General features: G+C 48.3%; 1 protein-coding gene across 1 annotated transcript in view; it reads left to right on the top strand.

The window, feature by feature from the left end:
- Positions 1 to 12,762: 12,762 nt before the first annotated feature.
- The window catches only part of KCNB1 (potassium voltage-gated channel subfamily B member 1), a 147,676-nt gene continuing 133,680 nt past the window's right edge, over positions 12,763 to 26,758 (top strand). Inside the window, exons 1-2 of the mRNA XM_080404592.1 lie at positions 12,763 to 13,349; positions 14,466 to 15,118. Of these exons, the coding sequence (XP_080260718.1) occupies positions 14,552 to 15,118 (567 nt within the window). The 5' untranslated portion in view covers positions 12,763 to 13,349; positions 14,466 to 14,551. The remainder of the gene's footprint in view (positions 13,350 to 14,465; positions 15,119 to 26,758) is intronic.

Genomic DNA, 26,758 nt, shown 5'->3' with positions numbered 1-26,758 from the left:
AGTAAGCGTGCAGCGAGTCTGCGGAGTGTGGCTCTCCTCCCCAGCGTGCTCCTGGTGATGGTGATGCTAATGAATTCAGCTGAAGTCCCTTAGCTTGGGAGAAAGATCATCACATAGAAAATTCACTGGATGCCTTTGATATCTCCAGCGTATGATTACACAGCAAACCCATCTGTTAAATTTATGCTTATTCCTCAGCAAACTGTATAGATGCTTTTAGAACTTCATACATATCTTTTTAATTAAATATTGGGTTTCATACCATAGATCAGGAAAAGTCCCAAACTGCAGGAATTATTTACTGGTGCAATATAGCGGGAGAGCTCCCAGGATCCTGACTACACTGTAGTCTTGGTTTCATTTTGTTAGTGTAATTAGTGTAATTTCATTCTCCTAGTTTGTTAGAGGGATACTTGGATTGCGAAATCAAGCAGCTAATTGATATGAAATACTATAATTAAAGTTTTCCCATAAAATCCTAATTCCTCTCCCTTATCAATCTACAGAGAGATGCAACCTGCAAATGGCAGATGAATCTCTTATTTTTCATTCTCCAATAACAATCTCATCCCTGTTAATGTTGTGTAATTTTCCCCTCATCTGGTCATTGAAAATAGCCAATTTTCCTGAAATGGCCTTTGATTCCTGCTAGACATCAACAAATGGTGTGGAAAATTCCAACCTGAGCCATTTTAATCTTGGCAAAGTTGCAAGTAACTGAATATGGAATAACTTGGGTAGGTCAAGCAGGTATCTTCCAAGTGCCCCAACAGAAGACAGCTCTTCTGAACTGACTGTTCTACCATTTTAGATATATTTTCCTTCAGTTGACCTCTTCTGAATTGGAAGTGAAAGACAGCAGTTCACAGATTCCAGGGTTTAACAAGGGAAAGACACCACTTTGGGATGTCACAGCTAGAAAAGGACATCAGGGTTCAATATCAATTGAAGATTGAGTAAAAGAGAACGGGCTTGCCTTCCATCAGCTGATCATCTTCTTCCACTTCTCTGTATGTTTGTTGAGAATTGTTACTGTCCTGCTTCTCAACCCAACTAATATATTGATTAGTCCATTGGGATGAAGAAAAAATTGCACTCAAAAAATAGCATTGCTGTACATCAGCTTTGTAGCTGTGAGCCTCTACCTTTGACACAGAGTGTCTGAGGATGCTGGGGGGTTCCAGCATGCTGTACAGTCATTTCAAGTAACTAAGGACTAGATACACTCAAAGACAACTGCATCCTGGAGGCATATTTCAAGGGAAAACATAACTGTCAGAAACTACAGGATGTAACTTGCAATTAAGTTTGCACATTCATCCATTTTCTTGCAAATCCTTGGGTAGATGGGAGCTAAATATAGCTAATGGACTCATGAGCTCAAGTACACACAATGCTGTGCTTTTATTTCTACAGAGTGAGCCCCAGGGTCTGGGCAGAGGGTTGATGTTCCTTGACAGCAGCATAACGAGTGAGAACTGGAGGGAAGATGCTCTGGAGTGACTCAGCATCACAACTGCACATATAAAGTGCATTAGTGCCATATTTAGCCACTGGAAAAAGTCCTGACAGGGTTTAAGGTCCCCGCCCAAGCAGTGGTGGACCAGAAGACCTGCATGCAGCATGGCTGGGCAGGAGATGCTCAGATGGGTGTTTAAAGGTGGCTGCTGTGTTTGTATAGGTGTTCCCCAAGGGCTGGAGGTGCAGTGCACAACTCACCTGGCTCAGAGCTGCTGCAGTGGCTTCTCACAGCACCAAGGAGCTGCTGCCCTGTGCAGCTGTCCCCTGGCAGACCAGTTGTGTTTGAAGCAGGGAAGAGGGGGAGGAGGAGGCAGCTAATCTTGTAACCCTTTGTTCCAAACCTGGGGAGACTATTTCTCTCTGAGAACCAAGCAGAACTTTCAAGTGTCTTTGGTAAACCTGGTGGCACCTAGCAGAAAGGCACAAGTCTTGCTTTGCCTGTAACTACTGGTGCTTATGCGTGCCCTCCTGCAAGGCACTAGCTGGAAAGTTCATCTTCTCCCAGGCTGCAGCTTTCCAGCTGCTCGGTGCTGAGACAGCCTCCTGCTCTCTTCTGGGGGTGCTCCTTTAGGGTCTGGAAAGACTGCATTTAAACCTGGAAACTGTGAGCAGGCCAAAGGATTTGCTTGTATCTACAAAGTCACCCCCCTAAAGTGTGCTTTAGTCCATATGAGGGCTGGAGCATCACATTTCTCCTGATCCAGCAAATGGCTGGGAGATTTGGTCTCAGATTGCACTGCAAAGACTTGTAAAGCAAACCATTGAAGTTCCTGGGATGGTTCCCCAGGCACTGCTGCTTGTTTGTGCTTGTTCCTGTCCTAATTAATTTTTTTCTGCAGGGAAACCCTTGTTTTAGTCAATTTCTTTCAAAATTGAACTGGTCTTTCTTGGTTTACTAAATAAAAATCCACAAAGATGGATGCTTTAAGAATAGATACTTCAAGACGTATTGTTCACATGGTTGATGCTGATGTTGCAGCAAGATGACCAGTGCACACCTCTCTGCTCACACGAGATGAACCCAGGCTCTTCCGTAGGCAAGGAAGGGATACCAAGGGACAGTGTTCCTAATGGCACATGCTCAGCAGTCTGGGACTGCCAGGGTAAGTCGTACCTGCGTATCTGTGTGATGTTACTTCAGGTCTTTGCATGGCTGCAGTAGGACATGCTGCTTTAACTTAAAGAACCCACTGATGGGCACTTCTGCAGGGACCCATCAGTTGCCAATGTTGTCTTAGTAACCGTAGAGAAGCAGTGGAGAAGACCTGCTTGCACCCAGTGCTGGGGAAGGGGAACAGCTGAACTAACCTCAAGGTATTGTTATGGAAACTTCAAGCAAACCTACTTTTTATTACTGAATAAAATACTTACCTTTGTTACCCTGAAGAAACAATACAAGCTCAAAACCTGTGCTTTTTACAGTGCTTTTTTTTTTTTTTTTATTCCCTTGTGTGCATTGTTCCTGGGGGCTATTAGCTGCTTTAACTGGAAAAGCAGCTGCTGGGACCCTGGGTATTTGCCCTCAGAGGCAGCATGTTCCCTGCAGCCCCAGCCCCTGCGGGGGGGCCCACACTCAGAGCCCTCATCAGCCTCTGAACTGCTGCCCTACATCTCCCTGCCTCCTTTCCTCTGAAAGCATCATTTAGGAGAGCAAAGACCAGGGCAGGAAGGGTTTGTGCAGCCACGTGTGGCACCCTAAAGGTCAATCCACATTTTACGGGGACTTTTTCTGCAGAAAGGAGAAAAACACACATGCAGGACAAACAGCTTTAGGCTAGGAATGAATTGTAGCTGCTTTATGGAGCTTAAGATCTATTGAAATGATACTTGTGTTGCCCTTGGTAATCAGGAGAGCTGAACTGCTGCTTGGCTTCCCTAAGCCCCCCCTGCACAAGGGATTGTGCCCTTTCTGTATCAAAGGGATTGGTCTGGGCAAGGCACGCAGAGATCACCCGCACACACACTGGGCTTGGGGGGGAGGCTTTGATGTGTTGCTGAGCAGAGGTATTTAATTAAGCTCCTCTGATTTTGATGGAGAGCCACCTTCACTTTTTATGTGCAAGAGAAAAAGGGACTGCCTGAAGAGCAGCCATCTGTAGATGATGGCCAAGCGAGTGTTGGGATGGGCTTGGTTCACTCACCTCTGGTTTTCCAGTGCAAGACTGTGGCTGACCTTTGCAAACACACCAGAAAATAAAGACAGGGTGAGGGAGTTGAAGAAAACTGGAGAGAACATCTCCAGATGCCTTATGTTCCCCCAGCATGATGCAGAGTGATACGGGCAGTGTGCGGGGGGTGGAGAAACACCCTGCTCCTTCCAGCAAGTGAGCCATGGCCTCGAGCCATGGATCTGCTCTGCACCAAGACCAAAGGGAAGAGGGAAGGTGGACATCCCCTAGCATCAGCTGCCAGGACAGAGGATTTCAGTGCTTCCAGCTGTGGTGAATTCCACCAGGCGGAGGTGCAAGTGGGTCATCCCTCGGCAGCCTTACTTAGCCCTGTTGCACACCCCATCAGGAGTGAGGAGATAGGTTGGAAATGCAGGCTAAGCTTGAATGGCCATCGAAGGATTTTGGAGAACAATTATGAAATATTGAAATGGCTGCTTGTTCTTCAAGCACAACGATGGGTGAGAAGTTTGGGAGTTTACTGGGATTTCCTGGAGATAACTGCTTGAACTGAGGGCCTTTTAAATTTCACACTATGCTGGCTAGGTGTCAATATTTAACATATGGAAAAAGAAAAAGGTACCTACAACTGAAAACAGCTGACAGCTCTCTTAAAGTTAAAATCTCTATTATGATAATCCTGAGGAATCTTTGCTATTGTTATTACTTTGGTTACTGGAATGGCCGAACATAAATGCGAGGAGCAGGGAAGGAAATCCGGTTTGTGCCAGGAGCCATGTGAATGGAGGGGGGCCAGAAGCCTGCAGTCTCAAAGACAGGGAGGACATGGGGACAGAAGTCTGTCCCCTAGTGAAGGCTGTGACCATGTCAAGCCCTCAATGTCTCGTGGCTGCACTCAAGGCAGCCCTCTCTGATGTGACTCCCTGCGCTGTGCTGGGTGCTCCTGCCCCATGGGGTGCGATGTCCTCTGCGGGGCACCTGTGACTGCCATGCCACTGCACGGAGCAGGAAGGCATCCCAAGTCTGGGGTCATGCCGCTGCTTTTTAACCTGCGGCCTTTTCTCCTCTCCCCTTCCCAGCCTTGCCCTTCCAGCCAGCAGAGATTCGAAGAGCTGGTGGTGGCAGCCCAGGACTGCTGCTCCCCGAAGGCACTCACCACCTGCAAAGCTGCAGGAGCTTAGCCAGACCATACCTTTTCATCTGCTTAAAACAGGTGACAATGATTTCTGTCTTCCACAGTGGATCTGAGTTCTGCTGAATCCCCCCTCCCCGAGCTGCCATAAGCACAGGCAGGGATTTCAGAGGCATCTCTGCCGGATCCTCTGCCCTTTGCACAGAAGCAGCCTGATGTGCTTTACAGCAAAGCTGGATTGCAACTGTTTTTTGCAAAAAATAAAGCATTCACCAGAACCCTTAATTCTGTGTTATAGTGAGGAGCTTGATAGTAAAATGCTTTTTAGAGCGCTCCAATGCTAGATGGTAGAAATTTCTAAGCTGTTGACCTTTTTAGGTGTTTAGTCACACTGGAAAATGAGTCTCCATGGGACTGGGATGGTTGGGTTAGATGTTGGGGTAAAGGTTTTGCTGTGAAGCTGTTGAGAATTTCTATGCCTAAATCTAAAGCAGTTGGGGGCAGGGAGTGGATTTGAGCCTATTTGTGCTGAAGGACTTGAGCAGGGGTCTCTGCTCCCTCGACAAGTGTTCATTGCTGAAGTATTTCTAAAAAAATTAAAAATCTGCTTGGACCCATGTTTTCCAGCTGCACCTCTGAGAAACAAAGTGACCAGTAAGCAATACACTGAAAGATGTAGCACATGAAACTTTAGGAGAGGGTCTCAAGGCTGCAAATCCCAAGGGGAAGCAGAAATGCCCCTGGCCCCCTCAAAGAGGGACTACCCAAACATCCAAAAAATATGATCTTAAGATGGCTTTATCCTCTGGTTTTCCTCCTGGTCTGCTCCAGATAACTCCTTGCTTCATTGCTGGCTCTTCCCAGCCCTGCTTTACTGCTCCGTGGGCACTGTGCAATAGCCTGGTCTCAAAATCCAGACCTGCAGCACCCTCTGAGCTGGGCACTGCGGCAATACCTGCTCTGCTCTCAGCATCCTCCACTCCTGCTGAGATCAAGGAAGTGAAGCTGCATTTTGGTAAGTTATTGCAGTGTTTTCAGTTTGTATGATTACCCTCGATTTGTTCTTTTTGGTTAGCTGCTGCTGGCTATTGTTCTTCTGCAGAACCCGTGTATACGGCGAAAAAGGCATGTTTAGAAGAGCTCATTAAAATTCACGGGGAGTAGTGCTGTCCCATGTGAAGAAGTTTAATCCGAGGCAGGCTTCAAGAATGGCTTATCGCAGCCTTCTGCATCACCCACAAATACTTTGGGGAAAAACAGGGAAGCAGAATTAGTGTGTTAGATAAGCTGCTTTGAAGCGATCTTCATAATCCTGCAAATTAAAACATATTTTGTTAAAGACAAGTTACAGATGCAAAATAACGCAAGGAAGGCTGGAAGTTACCCTTCCCAGAGACAATTTATGCTATTCCTGCAACTGTGACTGGATGTTACTGAAATCAAAGCTCTCCCCACTCCAAGGAGTAAGCCCCACTGGTGGCACAAGACACCCAGCCTTTCTTCCAGGACCTCTCCCCAGGAGACCTAGGCCCCCTTAATACTAGGAATAGCGTTAAATAGTTGCTTGAAATTAGATTTGACCCCGCCACGTCACTTTGCAGCCATTGGCATTGGACCCCAATGTGGCCCAGCTTTTACTGCTGTTGAAGGGCACAACGGCGAGGAGAAGGAGGAGTGCTTTTATTCAAGGCTTAGGGCAACTGAGATCAGCAAATGGCCAAGAAGGGCTGGGTTCATGCAAGGTTTTCAAATCCTGCCCATTTTCTGCCAGTTCCTCATAAAAGATGAGCATCAAAAAGCTTAAACTGTTGGGTACTCCCATCAGCCTTATTCTCACCGAGACGTGCGACTCTCAGAAAAGCTTCTGCCACGGGTGGCAGCAGCCTCTGACAGACACGCTCCCCGTTAGCGGCACTAACAGGGACAAGGCAAACAATCTTGGTAGGAATCACTGAAGGATAGCTCTTAAGATTTAAAGTACATTTAGCTGCTCATTTATCCCCCACCCCATGTGGTTTTTGGCAGGTCGCTTTAATCCTTCTTAGTCTCAATTTCCCTCAGCCTGAAAGAGGATATTACCGTACTTTCCTCCCAGGAACCATCTGAAATTGCTCTCTGACTGCAGAATCCTTTTAGGATCTGCATATGCAAGAGCAGAGCAGTTCTTACTCTCATTATCCTGAGAAAACTCCCACTTCAGGACACTGAAGTGATAGCATTTTCCCAGCATTAGACTCCAAAGAAGATTTTATCTGTTGGCTGAGTTAGGTGTTTGCTCTGCCTCCAGTGCTGAGCCTTCAGCCTGTGTCTGTTAAAGAGGAGCTGGGCAAGAGATGGGGCAGGGATGGAAATTGGGTGTCTGTCGAGCAGCAGTGAATTCTATTAGGAACAAGTTCAGGTCACAGCTGCCTTGTTGCCACATTCCCACACTATATCCCCAAACTCAGGTGAAAGATGCTTAGGGAGAGAACTTGACTTCTCCTCTCCAGCTGTGAGGATGCTGTGAGCAGCTGCACCCTGACATGCCCTTCAGAGCCCCAGCTCCCTTGCAGCATCACTTGTCTTTGCTTCAGCCACACGGGAAGATGCTGCCAGGGACTGGAACAGGGAAGCTCTTTTGGAGACCCAGCTGCTAGCTATACTGCTTGGAGTCCTGCTGCCAAAAGCCTTTCCTGAAGCAGTTGAGCTGGCATATTGTCTACTGGAGGAAGGTGGACTTGTCGTTCCTCTTGCTGCTCTTTCTCAGTGCTTCTGTCCCCAGTAGCAGGCGATGGCTCCCCACCCCCTGTTGTGGCATGCTTCAAGAAGTTTGGCTCTCCCTCCACACGCTGGTTAAAGCAGTCAGGATTCCTCCAACCCAGGGGGAGAAACAGCACCCACCACCTTTGAATCAGACTCGTGTGTAATGTGCAGGGCTGGTGGAAGCATGACAGGGTCAATGATATTTATCTAGTTCCCATTACATCCCTATTTGTGTCTTTTGTTCAGAGCTGGGACGTCACCTTGCTCCCTGCATCAGCAGCTGCCCTACCATGTCTGCAGCCCCTGCCTGGCTGTCCAAGGGGGTTTCCCCTACGTGCAAGCTCCCCCCATGGCTGGGATCCCTGTGGCAGCTGGGGGAGGTGGCTAGGCTGAGGGAGGCAGAGGAATCCCAGCCGTGGGGGCAGCTTAGGGAGGGCAGGCAGGGCCTCCTGCCCATGACTTCCTGGGAATGATACTGCATCTGGCTCCTGCATCCTGGCTTTGCCAAAAGACTGCCCAGTCCACCTGCAGTCAGCATGAGTCTGGTGTGCCACAGCCCCCAAGGGGTGTGAAGGGCTGCAGGGCCATTTACAGCCCTCAGCAGGTGGGAAAGTGGCCTGGTCACCCCTGCGAGAGAGAGGTCACATCACCACTGCAGACACTGGCTGAGACCTCTAGCTCTGCTGCCCTTCCTCCTGACTGGTGGCGAGGTGACTAATGTGAGCCTCCAGCCCTTCAGGGGCTAATAAATCTGCAGTTGCTGAATAACACAGTGAGTCCAATTGCTTTACAGATCTTGGCGCTTAAAGCTAAATGTTAGGTAACATATTATAGGCAGCTGTTTTTCCCTTGGTGCCAGCCTTGCCTTGAACAGCACAAGCCAGGAGGATAAAAGATCCCCCTGGACCCTCCATGGGCTGCCACCAGTCCTTCCTGGGCAGGACAGGGACCTGGGGCCCCAAGGATTTGGCTTAGGATGATGATAAGTAGGAAAAAAATTAATTTCTCAGGTCATTTTGCAAATTCCCTAGCAGGTGGGTGACAGGAACAAATTGGCCCATTGGGGGCTTTTTATTCCTTAATCAGCAGAGAAGTTTGTGTATTTTTTGTTCCTGCATGAATTGTATTTGGTCTCAAACCTGATGTGAACAAGACAGGCGCAGCCGGGAGGTGATGTTTTACACACCTGGCCACCTTAGGGAATAGGCTGGTGCTTCCACAGCTTTCAGTCAGTCCCCCAGACTCATCCTCATCAAGATAAGAGGAAAGGTGGGTCTGATGGAGCCATCCTTGGGAAGAAGAGTCGCAGGGTGTGTGCTTGTGGTCAGTGAGCACAGAGAGGAGACTTAACAGAGGAAATGCACACCCTGGGGAAGGCAGAAAGCTGGAGCCAAGGCGGGTGGCTCTGAATGCGCTTTGTGGGAACCTGAACCAGAAGCTTCTCTGATAACCAATTTGCACTGGCGTGTTTCCTGCCCTTTTCCTGAAGGCCAAAGGAGCCCAAGGCTGACTAAGCACCAAGAGCCTGGGCAGAGTCGTGTCAGGCAAGCAGCAAAGCAGCTCTGCTCTGCCCCTCCTTGAGGCAGCAGGACGGAGGGAAGCCTGCCCGCAGCTGGGGGTGCGGGACGACTTTGGGCACTCCTGGGACTTCAAAATGCATCTGAAAAGTTTACATAAGCTAGAAATTTCAACTCCTTACAGGACAGGGTCCCCCTGTGGCTTATTGTCCCCCAGAACGTGAGAGAGGGCTGCCCTCACCTGTCTTTTCCATACCTGAGACTTTTCAGAGACTGCCCTCTGCCAAGGGGCATTTGCTGTCTGGTCCTTGGTCCCTGCTGAGACCTCTCCACTCTTCCTCTGTCCATCTCCCACTTTTGCAGATATCCAGCCATCCAGCTCAGCCCTCCCCAATCCTTTGGTACTTCTCTGAGGACCCAGAGAGCCTGGCAGAGGTCAGACCCTGCTTTCTGCACCAAGAAGCTATTATGGACTTAAACAGCTGGGAAAAGGCTTTTACCGTGGTGAGAGGAGAAGCTGGTACAAGGCAAGAGTGGACAATGGAGCATGCTGGGAGGCCAGGAAAGCCGTGGCTACCACGGCTTCCCCCCTGCATGCAGAGCCTGCTTTTCCACAGTAGTGCAGCTCAACTCCTCCAAAAGGGGCTTTCAGCAAGGGACAATGTGGTGGTGGAGCCCAACTGCTGCTGCTGTTGTCATCCAAGCTCTGCCTAAGTTTTTCAAGGAGGACCTTGTCTCTTTAAGGTTCATTTTTGGATTGTATTTTGCTGTCTGCTTCCAGTATTCTTCCCTGGTATTCCAGTATTTCCACGCTCCTGGGCTCTCAGTAGCACAAGTCACTCTGCATTATGTATCTCAGTTCTTTTTGCCCTTTTCAACACTTGCTACAGTTCTGTGCCAAGAAACCTGGTAATTTTTTTCCCGTTTAAGGGGAAGGATTTTGGACTACAAAAGAAAATCTCCATTGTACTTAAAGTGTTTCTATGCTGGAAAGAAAATCCCTGGAAACTAAGGGAATCCTTAAAGGGACATAACAGGAAACACTGTAACGGAGACAGCTTATTGTGTATAACTGTCTTTCCCACTCACCAGGATGAGTACAAGGCCCTTGGGCTGCAAGAACAATAGGTGTAATTGTTACATCTTATAGCTCATTTTAGAATGTGAAATCCAGTATCCTCCAGCATCAGGAACCAGCCAAAAATCATGGGCCACCAAAGCTGCTGTGCCCATCTCTGCTGGAAACCCATTGTTCCACATACCATTGCTGTGTCGGGGCTGAGCGCTTGTTTACTGGCGAGAAGTCTTTCTTTTCTCACAGCCTTTTGTTCTTCTTTGACCAGTAACATGACGTAAATTGCCCTCCCCTCTTGCTTCGCAGGATGGACAGGAAGATGCCAGACTGTTGTATAGGCGTGGGTGTTTGCGAAGATGTGACACTTTTCCTGATGCAGGCAGAGGAGTCACTGCAGATCAGCAGAGGGATATTTCCACATTTAGGCTGAGCCTATTTCCCTGTCACGTTGTAGCTCAACAAACACTGTCTTAAGGACCTTTCCTGCCTGGCAGGTGTAATCGAGATATGTATATATTACTGACTGTGAGCCCAGGAGAACATGCATTTGTTGGGCTCTGCCTATTTCCTCTAAAGTACTTGAGGTTTAAGGTGTTTCCTTGTGAAGAACTGCTGTAGTACCTGGAAAGGAACAGGGGTTGCCACGGACTGCATTCAAGCATTTGGCTGGCTCCATAGGCTGTGGAAATAACAAACCATAAATTAAGTTTGCAGAAGCTCAGAGTACAAAAATCTCAATTGAAAGGTATATCCAAACCAGGGGGTTAAATAACCTTGGAGAAGAGTGAGCAGGCTGCACAGCTCTGCATCCTCAGGCCTGCACTGCCCCTTGTTGACAAACTCTCCATCTTGGGACAAGAAACGCTGCAGGGAACAGATGTCCTGGGGGTGGAAACACCCTTTCCTCTCCCCAGACTCCTGGATCACCCCAGGCACAGCCAGTTGGAGGGTCTGTCCTGAGCAGGGTTCCCTCTCACAGCTTCTACCTGAGACTCTAGTATGGTTTTTCAGTACTGGCAAGAAGATGCGTGGAAGGGTGAGGAACAGCAGTGGAGGAGTCTGTGCTTCCATGCTACCCCCTCACGTGCCCCCCTTCACAGCTGGTTCACTGGCCTCTTGGCAGAACATGCGAATGACATTGGCATGGTAGCAAGAGTGATGCAAGAAGATACAAATGCCTTGCTAATAAACCCAAGTTGCCTCTCTCCCAGTGATTTAACTGCATTGAATCTGATGAATCTCCCTGAATTTGGCTACTTGTCATCTTCCCTCCCAGCACCCTCTTCCCGCAGAAGAGTGGTCTGCGTTTTCACAAGGGGAGATGATGTGCCCTGGATGCCAGTGCTGACAAAAACCTAACTTGCTCTCCTATAGCATCTTCCAGCTGGAAGTTTCAAAGCACTTTGTAATCATTAACAGGTTTGTTTCCTAGCCCTGAGGAATGGTCGTCTTCTCTGCTATAAGAGGAGTAAAGCAGGGTCTGGAGGCGAAATGACAAGAAAGTCAGGGGAGAACGGTTCACCTCTGGATACTGCTTATAGGTTTTCATGGAGTAGGAGGAGCTACTTCAGTGGATGGGTATTGGTCTGGGATTACACTGGTCAACAGATTTTATTGCCAATTCTTCCTTCCACTCCCTCTGGGTGATCTTGCTTTTCTATATCTTATTTTCCCCACCTGCAAAAGGAAGGTAGTGACCCACTTCTAAGAAATTCTGAAATTTACAGTTGATATACAGTTGTGGGAGGTACTGGAGAAAAACAAACACTGCCTGGGATTTCAGAAAGCTATCTCTAAGGAAGATGTGGACATTCAAAACCACATATAAAAGCATAACATCAACATTGTGTACGCTGAGCAATGGGAGACTGGTGGGGGCTAGGGAGAGAAGCATAGAAAGAAGGGAAAAGCAGCACTGAGACTCTTTTCCCCCTAGTTAATCACATAAAATCAGACACTGGGCTCCTATTTTAGAAACCTGGTAGCAGGAATTGTCACTGCAGTCCAAAAGCCATGGTCAATCAATACAAGAGGACAAAGGGCTAACGAGCATTGCATTGCCGGATACCTCTGGTACACCAGCCTAAGCAGGTGAACTGCATTAAGTGCTAATGTACCCATTAAATGGTACTAATGGAGCTCCAGGCAAGGTCCATTTCCCTTGTTGGGGGTGAAGGCAGAAGGCAAGGACAGAGGGATACTTTGAATGCTGTGCTGTTACCTGGAAAGTCGCCCTTTTCTCCACTTCTGCTGTATTTTCAGGTTAGTGAATGCTCCTTTTTATTATACTTACAATCCTAAGCAGCAGCACAGACCTGTATCCCCAATATATGTAACCACCCTGAGAAGAGGGTCTTTCCCCTGACGAGGGGCTGCCGGAGGGCTGCCGAGGGCCCGGATTGCTCCCTGCTCAGTGATGTGCAGCCTGGCTGGGCTCAGCTGCTCCTGGCTCAGGCAGCAGGGCCTGGGAGCCGGGGGGGGGGGGGCCCTGCTGGGCTCCCAGGCGCTCTCGGCTCAGCATTCATCTGCTGGCACCAATCCCTGCTCCTATTTGCACGGGTGATACCACCGGGAGCTGGAGGATGGTGGGAAGAGCCCCATCCCCCTAAGGAGAGATGCGGCGGCTCTCCCCCCCACACCCCCCCCCCCCCCCCCCCCCCCGGTGCTGGGTCTGCTCCAGGCGCCTCCCCCACTGTAAATCAGCCCCGGGGCGGCGGGGCCCGGCCAGGAAAGCGTTAACCTTCCCTGCAATGCTGCATCCCAGCTCACGGTGGAGCTGCCTTCCTCTCTTCCACCCCCAACTTCCAATTCACTCCAAACAACTCCGGGACAGAATTGCAGGGAAAAGCCGGCGGTTCAGCCTAGACTTGTTGATCTCCGTTCCGAGGCAGCAGGAGGAAGTGCTGGAGCTTTCCTTTGTGTCCGCGCCGGCAGCGGGCTGGGGGGGCGGGGGCAGATGCGGCTTCGGCGCTGACTGTAGGCAGGAGCGAGGAGCCGCAGCCGAGGGAAGGCCTGGGAAAGCTTCCTGCCGAGGGATCCGATTTACCTCGTTTCCCTTCCCCTCCCCCCGGGCTCCGTGGACAGCCGGGAGCGCCACCGCCATCCCTCCGCCTTGAGGCTGCCCGCGGGGGGATGCGAGCGGGGCCGCCCCTGCTGCCCGCCCCGCCGCACGATGTAGCCGCCCTCGGCCCCGCACAGCCCCGCACCGCCTTGCTGGGAGCCCGCAGGAGGAGGTAGGTGCGGGCCGGGCTCGGGCGAGGCGAGGGAGCCTTTCCCCGTGCGCGGCGGCGGCGGCGGGGAGCAGCCCCGGAGGCGGCCTGGGGGCAGCGGCGGTGTCTCGGTTTTGGGGCTGGGGGGGACCTGGATCGGCGGGGAGGGGAGCCGAACCCCCGGGGCTGTGCCGGCTGGGCGCGGGGGAGCCGTTCCTTTCCGCGCCGGGGTTTCTCTTCGTGCCATCTTGTGTAAGCAACAGTGCTCAGGGCTGTCATAAGCCACCCGGCTTTGCAGGGAAGGCTCGGGTTTTTTCCTTGTTCCGATTTTCGTTGATTTCTTTGTTATGCGGAGGTTGGCGTGGGGGTGTGGGGGGGCATCCCTGGGTAGCCCGGTGAGGTAGAGTGCGTCGTTAGAGTGGCTGGAGATAGCCCCCCTCCCCCTTTTCCCTTCCCCAGCTCTTTCCTCGGGGAAATTTGCAAGCCTGGAGTTACAGAAAGCTTCCGCGCCTCCCTGTAGCCTGCAGGGCCGGGGACACCGCCGGCTCCGAGGGCGGGGGGTGCCCCGGTGGGGTCGTAGGGGCACCCAGGGTCTGGCAGGGCCGCTCTGCGGGAGGGAGCGGCGGCGGGGCCGGGCGCTCGGGAGACGGCGGTGGCGGGGCCGGTGCGCTCCCAGCCGGTCGCTCCGGGATGGGTGACAACGCGCCAGCGCACCCCTGGCCACCGGCCCGGCGTCTTTTGGGGCGCGTTGCTGAGCTCTGCTCTCTCCTCTCGCTCAGCAGCTCCCAGACCTTTGCTAGCAGAGGCTCCCGGGGCCGTGTCCAGCCTCCGCGCCTCTCCCGGACGGGGTGTGCGAGCGACCCTCCCGGGGCGCCGCGGGGAGGGGGGGAGACCGGCACCGGGCCGCCGCCCGGGGGAGCTCGGCGGCAGCGCCCGGGCCGACACGTGGGAGCGGGCGGCCTCCGGCACCGCGGGCGCGGACAGCGGCCGGCCGGCGGAGCGCGGTTCAGCACCGCCAGTGCGGACAGCGCCGCCGCCCCCCCCGGCAGATTAGCGGCGCCCGGCGCTCCCCCGCGCGGGGATCAGGCGGCGGCGGCGGGGGGCGGCGGGCGGGGACCCACGGCTTGGCCTCTCTTGCAGCTCCGGGCATGGAGGGGAAGGAGAGGTGAGGAGAGCGTCCTGCCCCACGCCGCACCTTGGAGCGTCCAGCCTGAGGGGGACCAGCGATGCCTCTGGGGATGAATAAGCATGGATCTCGCTCTACTACCTCTTTGCCTCCGGACCCCACCGAGATCGTCAGGAGCAAGGCCTGCTCCCGAAGGGTCAAGCTCAACGTGGGGGGGCTGGCCCACGAGGTTCTCTGGCGGACCTTGGACAGGTTGCCACGGACCAGGCTGGGTAAGCTCAGAGACTGCAACACACATGACTCCCTCATGGAGATCTGTGATGACTACAACCTGGAGGAGAACGAGTACTTCTTCGACAGGCATCCCGGGGCATTCACCTCAATCTTGAACTTCTACCGTACTGGCAAGCTGCACATGATGGAGGAGATGTGCGCCTTGTCCTTCAGCCAGGAGCTGGACTACTGGGGGGTGGATGAGATCTACCTGGAGTCCTGCTGCCAGGCCCGCTACCACCAGAAGAAGGAGCAGATGAATGAGGAGCTGAAGAGAGAAGCTGAGACATTGAGGGAAAGGGAAGGGGAGGAATTTGATAACACTTGCTGTGCTGACAAAAGGAAAAAGCTCTGGGACCTCCTGGAGAAGCCCAACTCCTCCGTAGCGGCCAAGGTAAGAACTTCACGTTTCTTCTCAAGCCTTGTCTATATTGGCTCATGACTGGTGATTCTTACAAGGTGTTGTTCTGTTAACGTTGCTTTCATGTCTGGAGGCTTGTGGATGCTCAGAGTGAAGGGGAGAAAGGCCTCTCGGATGCAAACAAGTTTTAATTTTTTTTTTTTTGGGGGGGGGTGGCGGGTAGTTTGGAAGGGATCTGGTTTGAGTTTCCCTGAGGCAGCCCAGGCCGCTCAGTGTGGGAGCAGCCCCACTGCCCTGTGGGTCAGTGTACATGGATTGCTGTGGCTAGAGGTTGTAGGCTTGTTATCCAGTGGCCGCCTTGGTGCGTTTTGTAACAGAGATTTCTTTGGGCCTAAAACGTGTGTCTCCTACTGCTTAATCAAACTGGCCTTTAAGAAGAGGAAATGTACTTGAACTTTAAGACCCAGTTCTATTCAGGAAATAACGCCTCCCCTTCTAGGGCTTAATTTAAAATTTTGCAGCGAAACACATCTCCTAGTTGTTTGCATCATGTGCTCCAAGGCGGTGGATCTGCTAAAGCCAGTGTTTGAATTTCATCCTTTACCTGAATCCAGCCTATTTTAAGTCGCCCTGTGCAATACTGCTGCAGCTCTGTCTCTGTCAATAGTTGAAGTGCTGCTTACTCTGAAGTTGGTACCAGTGCAACAGATCTATTTGAAGGCGCTTGGAAGATAAGATCCATGTTAGGAGAAACGAATGTCAGAGTTGGTTCTGATAATTTAGCCGTCTCATGTTAGTCACGTTCTTTAGTGAGGAAAATCTCTCTGAACACAGTGATTCAGTAACCATGGGGACAAAAGTGAAGGGGGAGAGGTTGAAAACTGTGTGATGAATAACTGAAAAGCATGACAGACTGAGCAGTAGGGACCAAAACTTGAATTTTTTATGGACCAGTGTCCTCACAGTCTGGCAAAGTAGTAGAAAGAGGCCCCAGCTATCTCTTTAACGTCACCTCCCTGTTGTATGTACATTTGCAAATGCAAACCTTGGCTCCATCTCATAGGGAGCCTGGCTTTGGTGGGCCACTTATGAAAACAGACTTCTTCTTTCCCTCTTTTCTCTTATCAAAATGTTGCGCATCATGAACCAAGAGCATGTGTGGAAGTTTGGGGAAGGGATTTTATGAAGTGTGGAGCTAAATGGCTCATTCTGGCAGGGGAAGGGAGAGGCATGGTCGGCTGCTGAACCGATTATCACTTCTTTAATGACAAACGGAGGCCCAGAATGTCTCTTTCTCTCCAATGGCACAGATGACACTGTGCTGAATGCATTAATCATTTATAAGTCTCCTTTGGCACAGTCCTGGAATCCTGAAACACAGGCCCCGGGCTTTGCTGTCTGTGGCACTGACTCAAAATCCATTAGAGACTGTTGATGCTCATGATTTATTGTATATGAGCAGGGGTCATTCTTGCCAAATAAGTGTCTTTTGTGATTTATAAATGAAATGCACTGTAGTACCATTTTCCGAGAAAATTCTCGGAGTAAGTGCATTCAGCATTGCAGGCTTTGGATTAATTGAGAAGGAATGGTAATGCATTATTATCCTTGATGTTTAAAGCTACCATTCTGTGACTTCATTACTGTAATGAAAATGGTGCCGTACGTTCTCAGACCTCAGATATTCCAGCAGTTCCCAAACACCAATTTCTACTCAATTCAAATGTAGCAAGGAAAATGCGCATGATGAACAATTAGCTTACCAGGCAGGGACAGAAGAGCTGCTAAGCCTATTCTTTATCCGATTTTCTCCCTGCTGCTGGATAGCTTTTCTCTCATGCCAGAGTATGCCCTTTGCTTTGATCACCTTCATGAGAATTCATTCCACACATTGAATAGGCTGGACCAAATCTTCTACTCCTGATGGAAGGATGTGGGGAGAGGGACTTGGCAGCCTGACCTGTTATCTGACCTAGCTAGCTGTGCCTAGGCTCTGTTTTCAGGCTGAATTTTTCTAAATCTGACAGCTCCTGGCCAGCTTTCCTCAGCTGTCTGCTCAGTGGAGCACTTTCGCTAAGGCCACGGGCCTCCAGGAACTTCTGCCACCTTTCCTAAAGCCAGGCTCCATCTGCTTGGCCAGGTCTGGGAGCTCAGACTGTTCCTATGGAAAGGGAACAAAGTAAACTATTCTGAGGTTTAATGACTGTCACTGAAAGACCTAAAATCGCCATTGGGAAAATCTGTACCAGTCTCACCTATTCTTTTTCTTCAGACTTGTGTCACTCAATGCAAAGGTTTTTTTCCATTTAAATGTAACAAATCGAGGCTACCTTCATGTTTCCTTTAAGAAGTCTAGAAAATGGCTACAAATGCAGGTTCTCCCTGAAACCTAACACAGTCCCCTCTGTAAGCCATGTCCCACCACCTAACTCCCGCTCCAGCATGGTGAGCTTTCTTGCCAGCTGTCAACATTGTTTGTATTTTCACGTTTTCTGCACAACACTCGACCTGACTCCTCCATAACAGCTTGCTGCAGAGCTTCTCATGGTTATACTGGGACTGGTTGAATACTGAAAGTGTGAGTTGTGTTTTACTTTTTTTTTTTTTTTTTTTTCCCCAAAGGAATTATGTGATAAACCTCAGGATGCAAAACAGCATTCAAATAGGAGAAGAATCCCCCAGACCTTAACTTTTGTTGCTTTTTTACCCAGTGGGGATTTATCCATATCTTTTGGCTAATCTGTCTGGCTTTTAAACTAACCACCTCATGGCAAGCAGTGTCTTATTTATGTGCAATGCTTCACCCTGTACGTGACTGGAGAGAACGCTGTTAGACTTTACAATACCCACTCTATGAGAGCCTCCCGATTTCTGCAATGAGGAATTGGACAGCTGGTGAAGCCCCAGGCTTGCCTTGTTACCCCCCAGCACTAGCAGAGCTGGGGTGTTTGCTCCTTTCCTATAACACTGCAGTCCCTTGCCGTTGTCACTGAAGCTGTGCTGTCCTTGTGTGAGATGCTCTAGAGCCATGGGACAGCATTCCCAGCCCTTCCCCAGGCTCAGGCTGGGCAACCGGGGCCCAAACTATTTCACCCACCAGTCCATTTAACTGGGAGGCACTTGATGTGCTGCACTCCCCTGAGCTAGTCTTGCCCAGTGGGAAAACCCCTACGCACAAAGTCGACCAAATGAAAAAATACTTAACCAGAAGTTATTTAATAAAACTTAATTTCTTCCTCTAGTCTTACAATGTATTTTAAAGGACCAGTTTATCCTGTTTCCAGTGACTTTGTCTGTGTACTTCTCAGAAATATTCATTGCAGTCTTCATTGGATGCTTCCTCCTCTTCCTGCAATTGCTGTTTTTGCACGCTCCTGCTTATTTTTATCATTCTCTCAGTCTGTGTGAATAGTCTGGTGGCTGATTTTTGTTTTTTAAACAGTGTTCTTCCTGTACTTTTGTGTACTTATAACATCCATTTTAAACCATAGAGGACACTGGTGTTTTCATCTGTCCAGATTTACCCTAGATGAAGATGAGGTGGAGATATTTTCTGGAGTAGCTGTTACATTTTTTGGTATGGTAGATTTCCTTTCCCCAGGAAAGAAAAGCAGCTCTCCAGAAGCCAAGCAGAACTGCTGCTTTTTCTTGGGGCTTAGTGTCCATGTCAGGGCAGTAGTGACTAGCAGTTCTCCAGCACTCTGGTTTGGGCTTTTAATCTTAATTACTCTTTCCCTTGCCAAGGCTAAGCCTGGGCAGCTTGTTTCTGGTACTCACAATGCAGCTAGCAGCCCTGGGTTTCCAAAGCAGAGGTCCCTCCTGTAGCTGTTGTTTTTTACTAACCAAGCTAGTTAGGATCTGTGGGTGTCTTGCCTGCCTGGTGAGACATTCATGCCCCTTGAGAGAGCCAGCCTAGCTGTTACTTCAACTAGTCTTCATGGCATCCTGAAAAATCACAGGCTGCTGTTGTTCTGTGCCTTCCAGTATAAACGAGTAACAAATTAGAACAACTCAACATCTTAACTAACTTATATGGTCTTGGAAATCCTCTGGTCACCTGGACCTTTCCAGCAACTCTGCAAAAATATTGCCCTTTTTGCCCCTTAAGAGGAAAATAAATCCTTTCTTCTTTTAGTCCTTAGAAAATATTTTCCCGATCAATATTTGAGCAATTAGTGTTGCACGGAGTGGAGGGGGGGAAGTCTGCTCGTCTTACAGACTCCTCTGCATGTGCTGGTTTCATCTATTTTTCTCTTGCTGTCCTGAAGGCTGAGAAAAACACGATGACATCACCCACTTTGCAAAAAGCTTCTCTGCATATCTGCATGTCAAGTAGGATGTGCACTTCCTCTCCTCCTCGCTGCCTCCACTTCCCACTTGTCCCTGTCCTGTTGGGAGCTCAGCTGCAGCAACCCCTCCATTCTGACAGGCTATTTCGCATCCTTTCCCCTGTTCCTACTACGTCTGCCAGTGCAATAATATCACGTTTATCCCTGAAAACATGCAACTCCAATTCAGTAATCTTATTATGCATGCCTCTACATTTGTTGAACAGCTTTTCTCAAGCTGCCCACTGCTCTCTGCTGCTAATCTCTGGATGCATTGCTTAGGGATTGGGGAGGTTGCTCTGTAAGCTCTTTTCTTATTATTGTTGATAGTAGTGACAAAATAAGAATGATAAAGCCTCTTGGAGATGCATTTGCTACATCTAGAGAGTTCTTCCCCCACATGGGCTTTCTATTCCTGGCCCTCCCTTATGGCATGCAGTTTTCATTCATCTCCAGACCTGCCTGAATTTAGCATTCAGCAGAGGAAACCCCTCTCTTTAATTGCAGGGGTCACATCTTAGCTCTGTCTCGTCTGCCTCTGAGGCTCCCATCACAGGGCAGATGTTGGCTTTGTCTGTTAAAGCCAGATTGCCCATATTTTGCTGGTATCTGTAGCTTTCATTTTTCTGATGCGGCTACTGCCTTGGTTTTCCTGCTATATATAAAAGACTTTTTTTTTTTTTTTTTTTTTTCCCTTCATCCAAGGTAAACTCCTGTCTTCAGAGATCCCAAAAAAGCAGAACCTCGTTCCAAAGCCTTTCCCCTGGGTTCACTGATTTGCCACTTTGGTCTATAGTTTATTGCTGGGTTTCTAGCACAGTGCTGTCCTGTGGGTGCACAAATCATTGCTGTTCTGTATCAATCTCTTTTCAACCTGCAGCTCCTTTCTGGGGGCTTGTCCTTCCAGTGAACTTCTGAAATCTTTTGTCTGGGGAGCTCTAATTCCTACATCATTCCACGCAACGTGTCCTCTGCCTCACTAGTGACCTTCCCACAATGTATTGCTGTGCTGCCAGATCCCAGAACTCCTCTGCATTACAGCCTCCCTAAAGTCCCAGTTTGAGGGGTAGAAGAGAACAGCCTAGTAACACTGCTGGCTTGGTAATAATGTCCTGTGACTGTTTCCTGGCTCTAAAGAATCTTGCTGGGAGTCCTTGTCCAGGGTCTCTCATATGTTTACGTCTCATAACATTACATTGGTAGTCTCCCACATTTCTAATGCAACATCCCATGTTATTTCCTTCATGGGATGCATCTGCCAACAACTTGTTCTAAGCTCTTCAAGTGGGAGCCTCACCCTTCCAAGGTGATCCTTTCTCTAGACCTGTTACTGCAGCCCTGAGCAGCCCTTGGATCCAGGCAGGCAGCTGCCTGGCAGTTCTTGCCTGAAAATGGTTTGGGTTCAGCAGTTTACAATCCAAGCCTGCAGGTCTGCAGTCTATAAAGAATTTTATAAAAGGGAAGTTAAAACAGTTACACCTGGTAGTTCTTTTGATGCACTTGCCATACAATCCATGAAGTATAGTATGCATGAACAGATATATGTACACATACTGCTGGATTGTTAATTTAACCTGTAACTTTCTGCTAGGAGAGCCTGGAGCAAGTCTTCCCTGAGCCTAAGCATCCACATCAGTGGGAGACTGCCTGCCTGCGTGTCACAGGAGGGAAGCAACAAGCTTATGTGCTAGGGCTGAATCCCTTACAGGACGTGCGCTATAGAAATATAGTCAAAGCTATTTTTAAAGCACCAGTTCTCATTTGTACCTTTGAAAAATGTCTCTGAGAAATTAATTCCCTTTGCTGCTCATCATTCTTCCATCCTGCTCAGCCTGTGAGCAGACGTGGTTTAAGGTGCCAACACCACCAGTCAGAAATGTAGGAAATCTTGCAAGAATAGAAAAATCCCTGTTTTGTTCAACTGTAACTGCAGAGGTTTAGTAATAATGGGATTCAGAAGAAAAGTACTGGGCCTGATCCCCACCCCCCTCTCCCCCAGATATGCTGGTGTGGTGTAATGCACACAACGTGTGGGTGCAGCTTCAGCTTGTACCTGTACAAGGCGCTTGCATGTGCTGCTGAGCCAAGCATGCTGTGCCCCATGGGTGCGTGCTGCCTGCAGCCAGTCAGGGCTAGCTGTGCAGGGGAGCTCCAGCACTGTGTGAAAAAATCAATCCTTCTCACTTTTTAAAATACTTTCTTCACTTAACTCCTCTTACACAGTGGGATAAATATCCTTGCCATCACGTTCCTCCTTTTACCTCTTTCCCTTGATCCTGAAGATCACAGTTTTCTTCTGATTTCTTTCAACACAAATACCCCCATGGAAAGGAATAATCCAATGTTACTTTTGCAACGTGAGCGTTGCTATTTGTCATTGCTAATGGCAAAATATTTATGTCAAAGAAAGTTCACAGCTGATCACTTAGTTCTTATAATAAACACAGTCAATATGATTTACTCCATGGAGATATCTGGCAGCAACAGAAGAGGCACAATGCGGCCAGTGAATGTGAGCAAGACATTAATATTAGCCTTCTCTCAAGAAGTTACACATAGAAGATACACATCGTCACTGCTGCTACCACGTTAAGGCAGACAAGGACCAGACCCTTACTGTTGGGAGAGTTGCCTGGTTTGTTTCCTGGATCTTGAGGCTTAGCTCCATCGTGGGCTGGGTTGGCTTCCCATGTGTTGCAGTAGTACTGGGAGCACTGGCACCATTGGTACGGCAATAGCTGAGCTCAGGCTTGGAGGTCTTTCATTATGGGGAAAGCTGCTTTGAGGGCCGAGTGGGTATGTTGGCTCTGCATTGCTCTGTGCCATGGACCTATGAGCTAGCAACAGCTCAGGGATCCCTGCCCCACACCCCATCGCTTAACTGTTGTGTCTGAGCTGCTTTAGCTTTGGCACTCTTTATCCTTAAGATGACTTTGCTCTAAGTTTAGTCCCTGGGGCAATAGCCACATGTTCACCTCCTGGTGCTCTCAATTAGTACAGCAAAAGTAAACCTTGTAGTAAGCTTCCCCGCTGAGTTTGGCTGGTCTCTGGTTTCTCTCTGCTGTCCTAACTCTTCCAGGCCTCTGTCTCCTTTACAACCTGGCACTAGCTGAACATGTTTACCAGGAGGATTTGGTAAGGTCTTACTCTGATTTTTAATTAAAAAGGTCTACTCTTTATCCTAGGCCAAGCCTGGAAGAGTGCTGAGCACCCCTAAGCAAGCACTATGCCTTTGTACCTGCTATAGCCCCTTCCAAAATGCCAGTATTTAAACACACCCCAAGCATATCTATTTTCTAGGTCCCTCAATAGCCCCAGCAGCCCCAGCCCTGCTCCTGTGGAGGAGGAGGTGCTGGCATTCAACTCCCGTTGAATGTAATGGGAACAGATGAGTATTATAATGTCTGAACTCATCAAGCAAAGCTCTCAAAATGCTTTGAAAAGATGGATTAGTTAAGGCTAGGACAAACCTGTGATATATGTATTATCCTCATCTTAAAGTGAAGAGGTGATCATTGCCCCAAGGTCGGCGAGGAAGGCTAGGGCAGAGCTGGGGGGGGTCCTAGCTACCCCCTATCTTGTGTCACCAGTACATTTTCACGGTATAGATGAACTTCCAGTGGCCTCTGCCTGCAGTGGGGTATTACAGAGGGAAAGGTGCTGGCAGCACTCTGACAGTTTATTCAAGGGGAAGGCATGAGAAAGCAAACCTGTCCTTGTTTCCGCACAGGTATTCCTACTTAAATGAGCCCAGTCTGCATGGGAAGGTCCTGGGAAATTTTTTCATGTTTGAGGAATGCGTGGTTACAGGAAAACTGGCAAGTTTTTTAGTAGATCTAAAAGCAGAAGGTCTGTGCTGAGGCATTTTCAGCACGCTGTGGTGCAGCTCTGACTCTAGTGTCAATGGTGTCAAGTGGGTTTGAATAGCAGGAGGGTACATATGTTAGACTATATATGTAAATAGCTGTATTGTGAAATGATAAATCATAATACATATCTAATGTAGTATATGTTGATATGTATGCACACATAGTACATTAAAATTCCCCTTCCATATGGGGAATTCCTTTGTACCAAAATTAACCTATATAAGCAAGGTATTTATTGTCAATTAAGAACTAATCCTAGCAATGAGTTCTGCTTTAAGCACAGAAAACATAATGAGCGACTCAAACATTACTCAACTTGAATAGTATCTAAGACAAAGCAATTGCTGTCTTTGATAGTAACAGTATCCGTGTGAACGTTACGGTCAGAGCCTGGGCTTTCTGGTAGTTTGGACCTCCCTTCTAGCCTGGCCTCAAAGATGTATTGATGTTTTTAGGAATGTTCCTCCTTTCCCCATTTGCAAGTCTCACCTAGGCTGTTGTGATTCCTTCGGGTGTTTTTGCTGAAGGTTGCAGCTATTCTGGTCCAATGATGTGGACCACTGGTCCCATGGCTGTGGATGTTTTGTGACTGCACCCTGAGGTGCTGGCACTGCAGTGTGGGGAAGGTGGTGTTAACTCAGCACTCTGCCTTAGTCGTGTGCCTGAAGCCTGGGAGTGGGCGAGAGAAATCAGTATCAAAGCAAAAAATGAAGTACTTGGTACCCGAATCTTGTATCAACAACATTGGTCAGGCATCCATCTAATCTGATAAAAAAATTTGTTGCTAACAAAAGTTGAATTGAACAGTCAAAGCAAATGGAAGGAGCAATTTATTTTAAAGTTCAATTTTTTCTGCAGTGCATAATCAGTTCCGGTTATTAGAAGTTGAACTTAATTCAGTGCTATTCGGACTAGGATTCATGCAGAGTCTTCAGCCAAAAGCACATATTAGTTTTTTTTTATTTTATTTAAGTGCATTTGCTCTTGCTCACTTTTGAGCAAAATGGAGCTGTAAATCTCATTTGCAGTACATAAACACATAAACACCAGAAATGCTATCTTGTCGGTACTGATGGACAAAATGTTTCTAAAACTTGATTATACTTACCAAATTTTGTTTTAGACTTAAGGTTCCTTGTGGGTATCTCTTAAAAAAAAATATACTAATTTTGCTCAAAAAATAAACTGAAGATGTGAGCAAAGATATCTGTCCCAGTCTTGCTACTTTTTCTGTAGGGAGCAGGAACTGTAGTAAGCACACTTCCCACAACACAACAAATCTCTTCCACTTGCCAGGTATGCTTGGCTTGGCTGGTTTCAATGGTATCTAGTGGTGGCATAAACTGGGAATAGAAACATGTTGTGGCACAAAGCACCAGGAGCAGCTCCTTGGTTCCCTGAGGACCCTTTTAAATGACAATGTCCAGTCTTCTCTTAACTTTTTCTGCAGTGATTCAGCATCTGCCCATCCCTAGCTTTCTCTACCCTGGTATCTGAGTGCATTGTAATTTGTCCTCACGTTTGTCTTGTGAAGGAGAGCAGCGTGATTATCCCAATTTACTTGGAGAGGGTATAGAGGGACTAACTGGCTTCTCAAGGTCTGTGATGGAGCAAGGAACAGAGTCATAATCCACCCCTAATCCCAGGACCACTTTTCTCCTCTGGTGCAGCTGGTTTCCAGCCATAAGCATTCAAGAGGCAGCTGCAATATATAAGCGTTTAATGCTTCCATGAAACTGCCTAGGGATCCATCCCAGATTGGGTTTCTTCATATTTCTGGGAATCTTGTTTGTATCTGGCACATTCTCAGCTCTGAAAAACTTCATTCGCACAGCTGTAATTTTTCTGTTTGTTTCAAAATGTCCATCTATTGCTCTGCAGAAATACTTTCTTTTGCATCACGTGCTCCTATTAACCGTAGCAATCACACATTAAACAAACTCTCTTTACTTCTCATAGCTGGTGCATTTGACCACTTCCACTATCAATAATTACCTTCACATCCTTATATTTCTCCAAATCTGTCCATTCCCAAGAACTATGGGTTCATCAAGTGTCTGGATAGAAAAGGAGTGTAACTCTCTTTCTGAAGCCATGTTTGCTGTCTGCTATCAGGAGTTGGAATAGGGAGATTTTTATTTATTTGTGATTTTTTAGTAAATCTGTCCTTCATAGCATTAAAGTTAAATCTTTTTAGAAAAGGGAAGAAAAAAAAATGTTGTCTCCTCTCCTGTCAATGTGCCAGAAGTTTATTAATAAAACATCATAATTATACATTGCATTTCTTCTCTCCTTTCATCTGAGGATCTTAAAGTGCTTCACAAACATTAATTAAGTGATCCCCATGTCTATCTGGTGCAGTAACTATTATCATCAATCTACACTTAAATATGACAAAGCAGAAGAAATAGTAAATAAGAAAATTTCCCAAATACAGGCAAGAGTAAACCTGATTTAGGAAGATTTGAGCAGATATTATAATTTTCTGGTTGCGTTTTGTGTAAGTGAATCCACTAGTCTGCCTGTCAATGTGTCTGAGCCATTATATCTGAAGTTGATTGGTGTTGGACACAGGCTGAAGACAGCAGTTAGAACTGATTTTCTAGACCAACACAGTATTATCTCTGCTGGCAAGAGGGAAGTTGCGACTGGCAGCAGAACTCGTGTCGCTGGTAGAAAGCAGCAGAGCTAGTGGCGGAGGGCTTTCTCCGAAGCCGCCTCTGTGATGGGGTTTACTGATCCTTGCTCCAAGAGAGCCTTCATTTGTTATCCTTTGCAGGAGGTGGCCCTGCGGTGCAGCCCATCAAGTGCGTGTAGTGTCCCACAAAGGGTCTTTTTAACTTTCAGCAGACCCAGCTGGCCACCAAGGCTGTCACAGCGATGGGGTCTCTTCCAGCGCTCATACCACATGGGTGCAAGGACCCAAAGCTATAAGCCCAGTGCAGTTGGTCTCACCAAGGTGTCACTACGCAGAGTGGGGGGACATTCACCCTTGAGCCTTTCATTTCTGACTGCTCTCCTGCTCTCTTCCCTTCCACAGGGAGCCACTGCAGAGCTGCTGCTCCCGGGCTGAGTCTGCTTTTGCAGGGGAAGGAGTTTTTGTGGTGTCGCACCTAAGATAGCGCTCTCCTTTCCACGCACAAAGCTTTAGGAAGTCCTGCACAGGGTCAACTGCAACAGTGGCCTTTAGTTCTTTCCCCTCAGCCCATGGACTAAGAGTTGCATGAGCATCTATGTCTTATTATCTTGACCAACATCACTTAGGAATGGGTTTGTTCTCAGAAAGAATAGTTTTTCTTAAGGTAGAACAGAGATGATAAAAAAAAAAAAAACAACCAACCAAACACAAAAAATGTTCTGGCAGCAAATGCACTCTCATTTTATAGATGTATCTCATGCTTATTGCTAGTGAGCTGGATTAAGTTAGTCAACACATGGTTATTCTTAGCCTCTAGTCTTCCCCAGGTAAGAGTCTG

This window comes from Falco punctatus (genome assembly GCF_963210335.1).
Source record: "Falco punctatus genome assembly, chromosome: 10".
Classification (NCBI taxonomy): Eukaryota; Metazoa; Chordata; class Aves; order Falconiformes; family Falconidae; genus Falco; species Falco punctatus.
The sequence above is the reverse complement of the archived record's forward strand: the minus strand, read 5'-3'. Positions and strand labels throughout refer to the sequence as shown.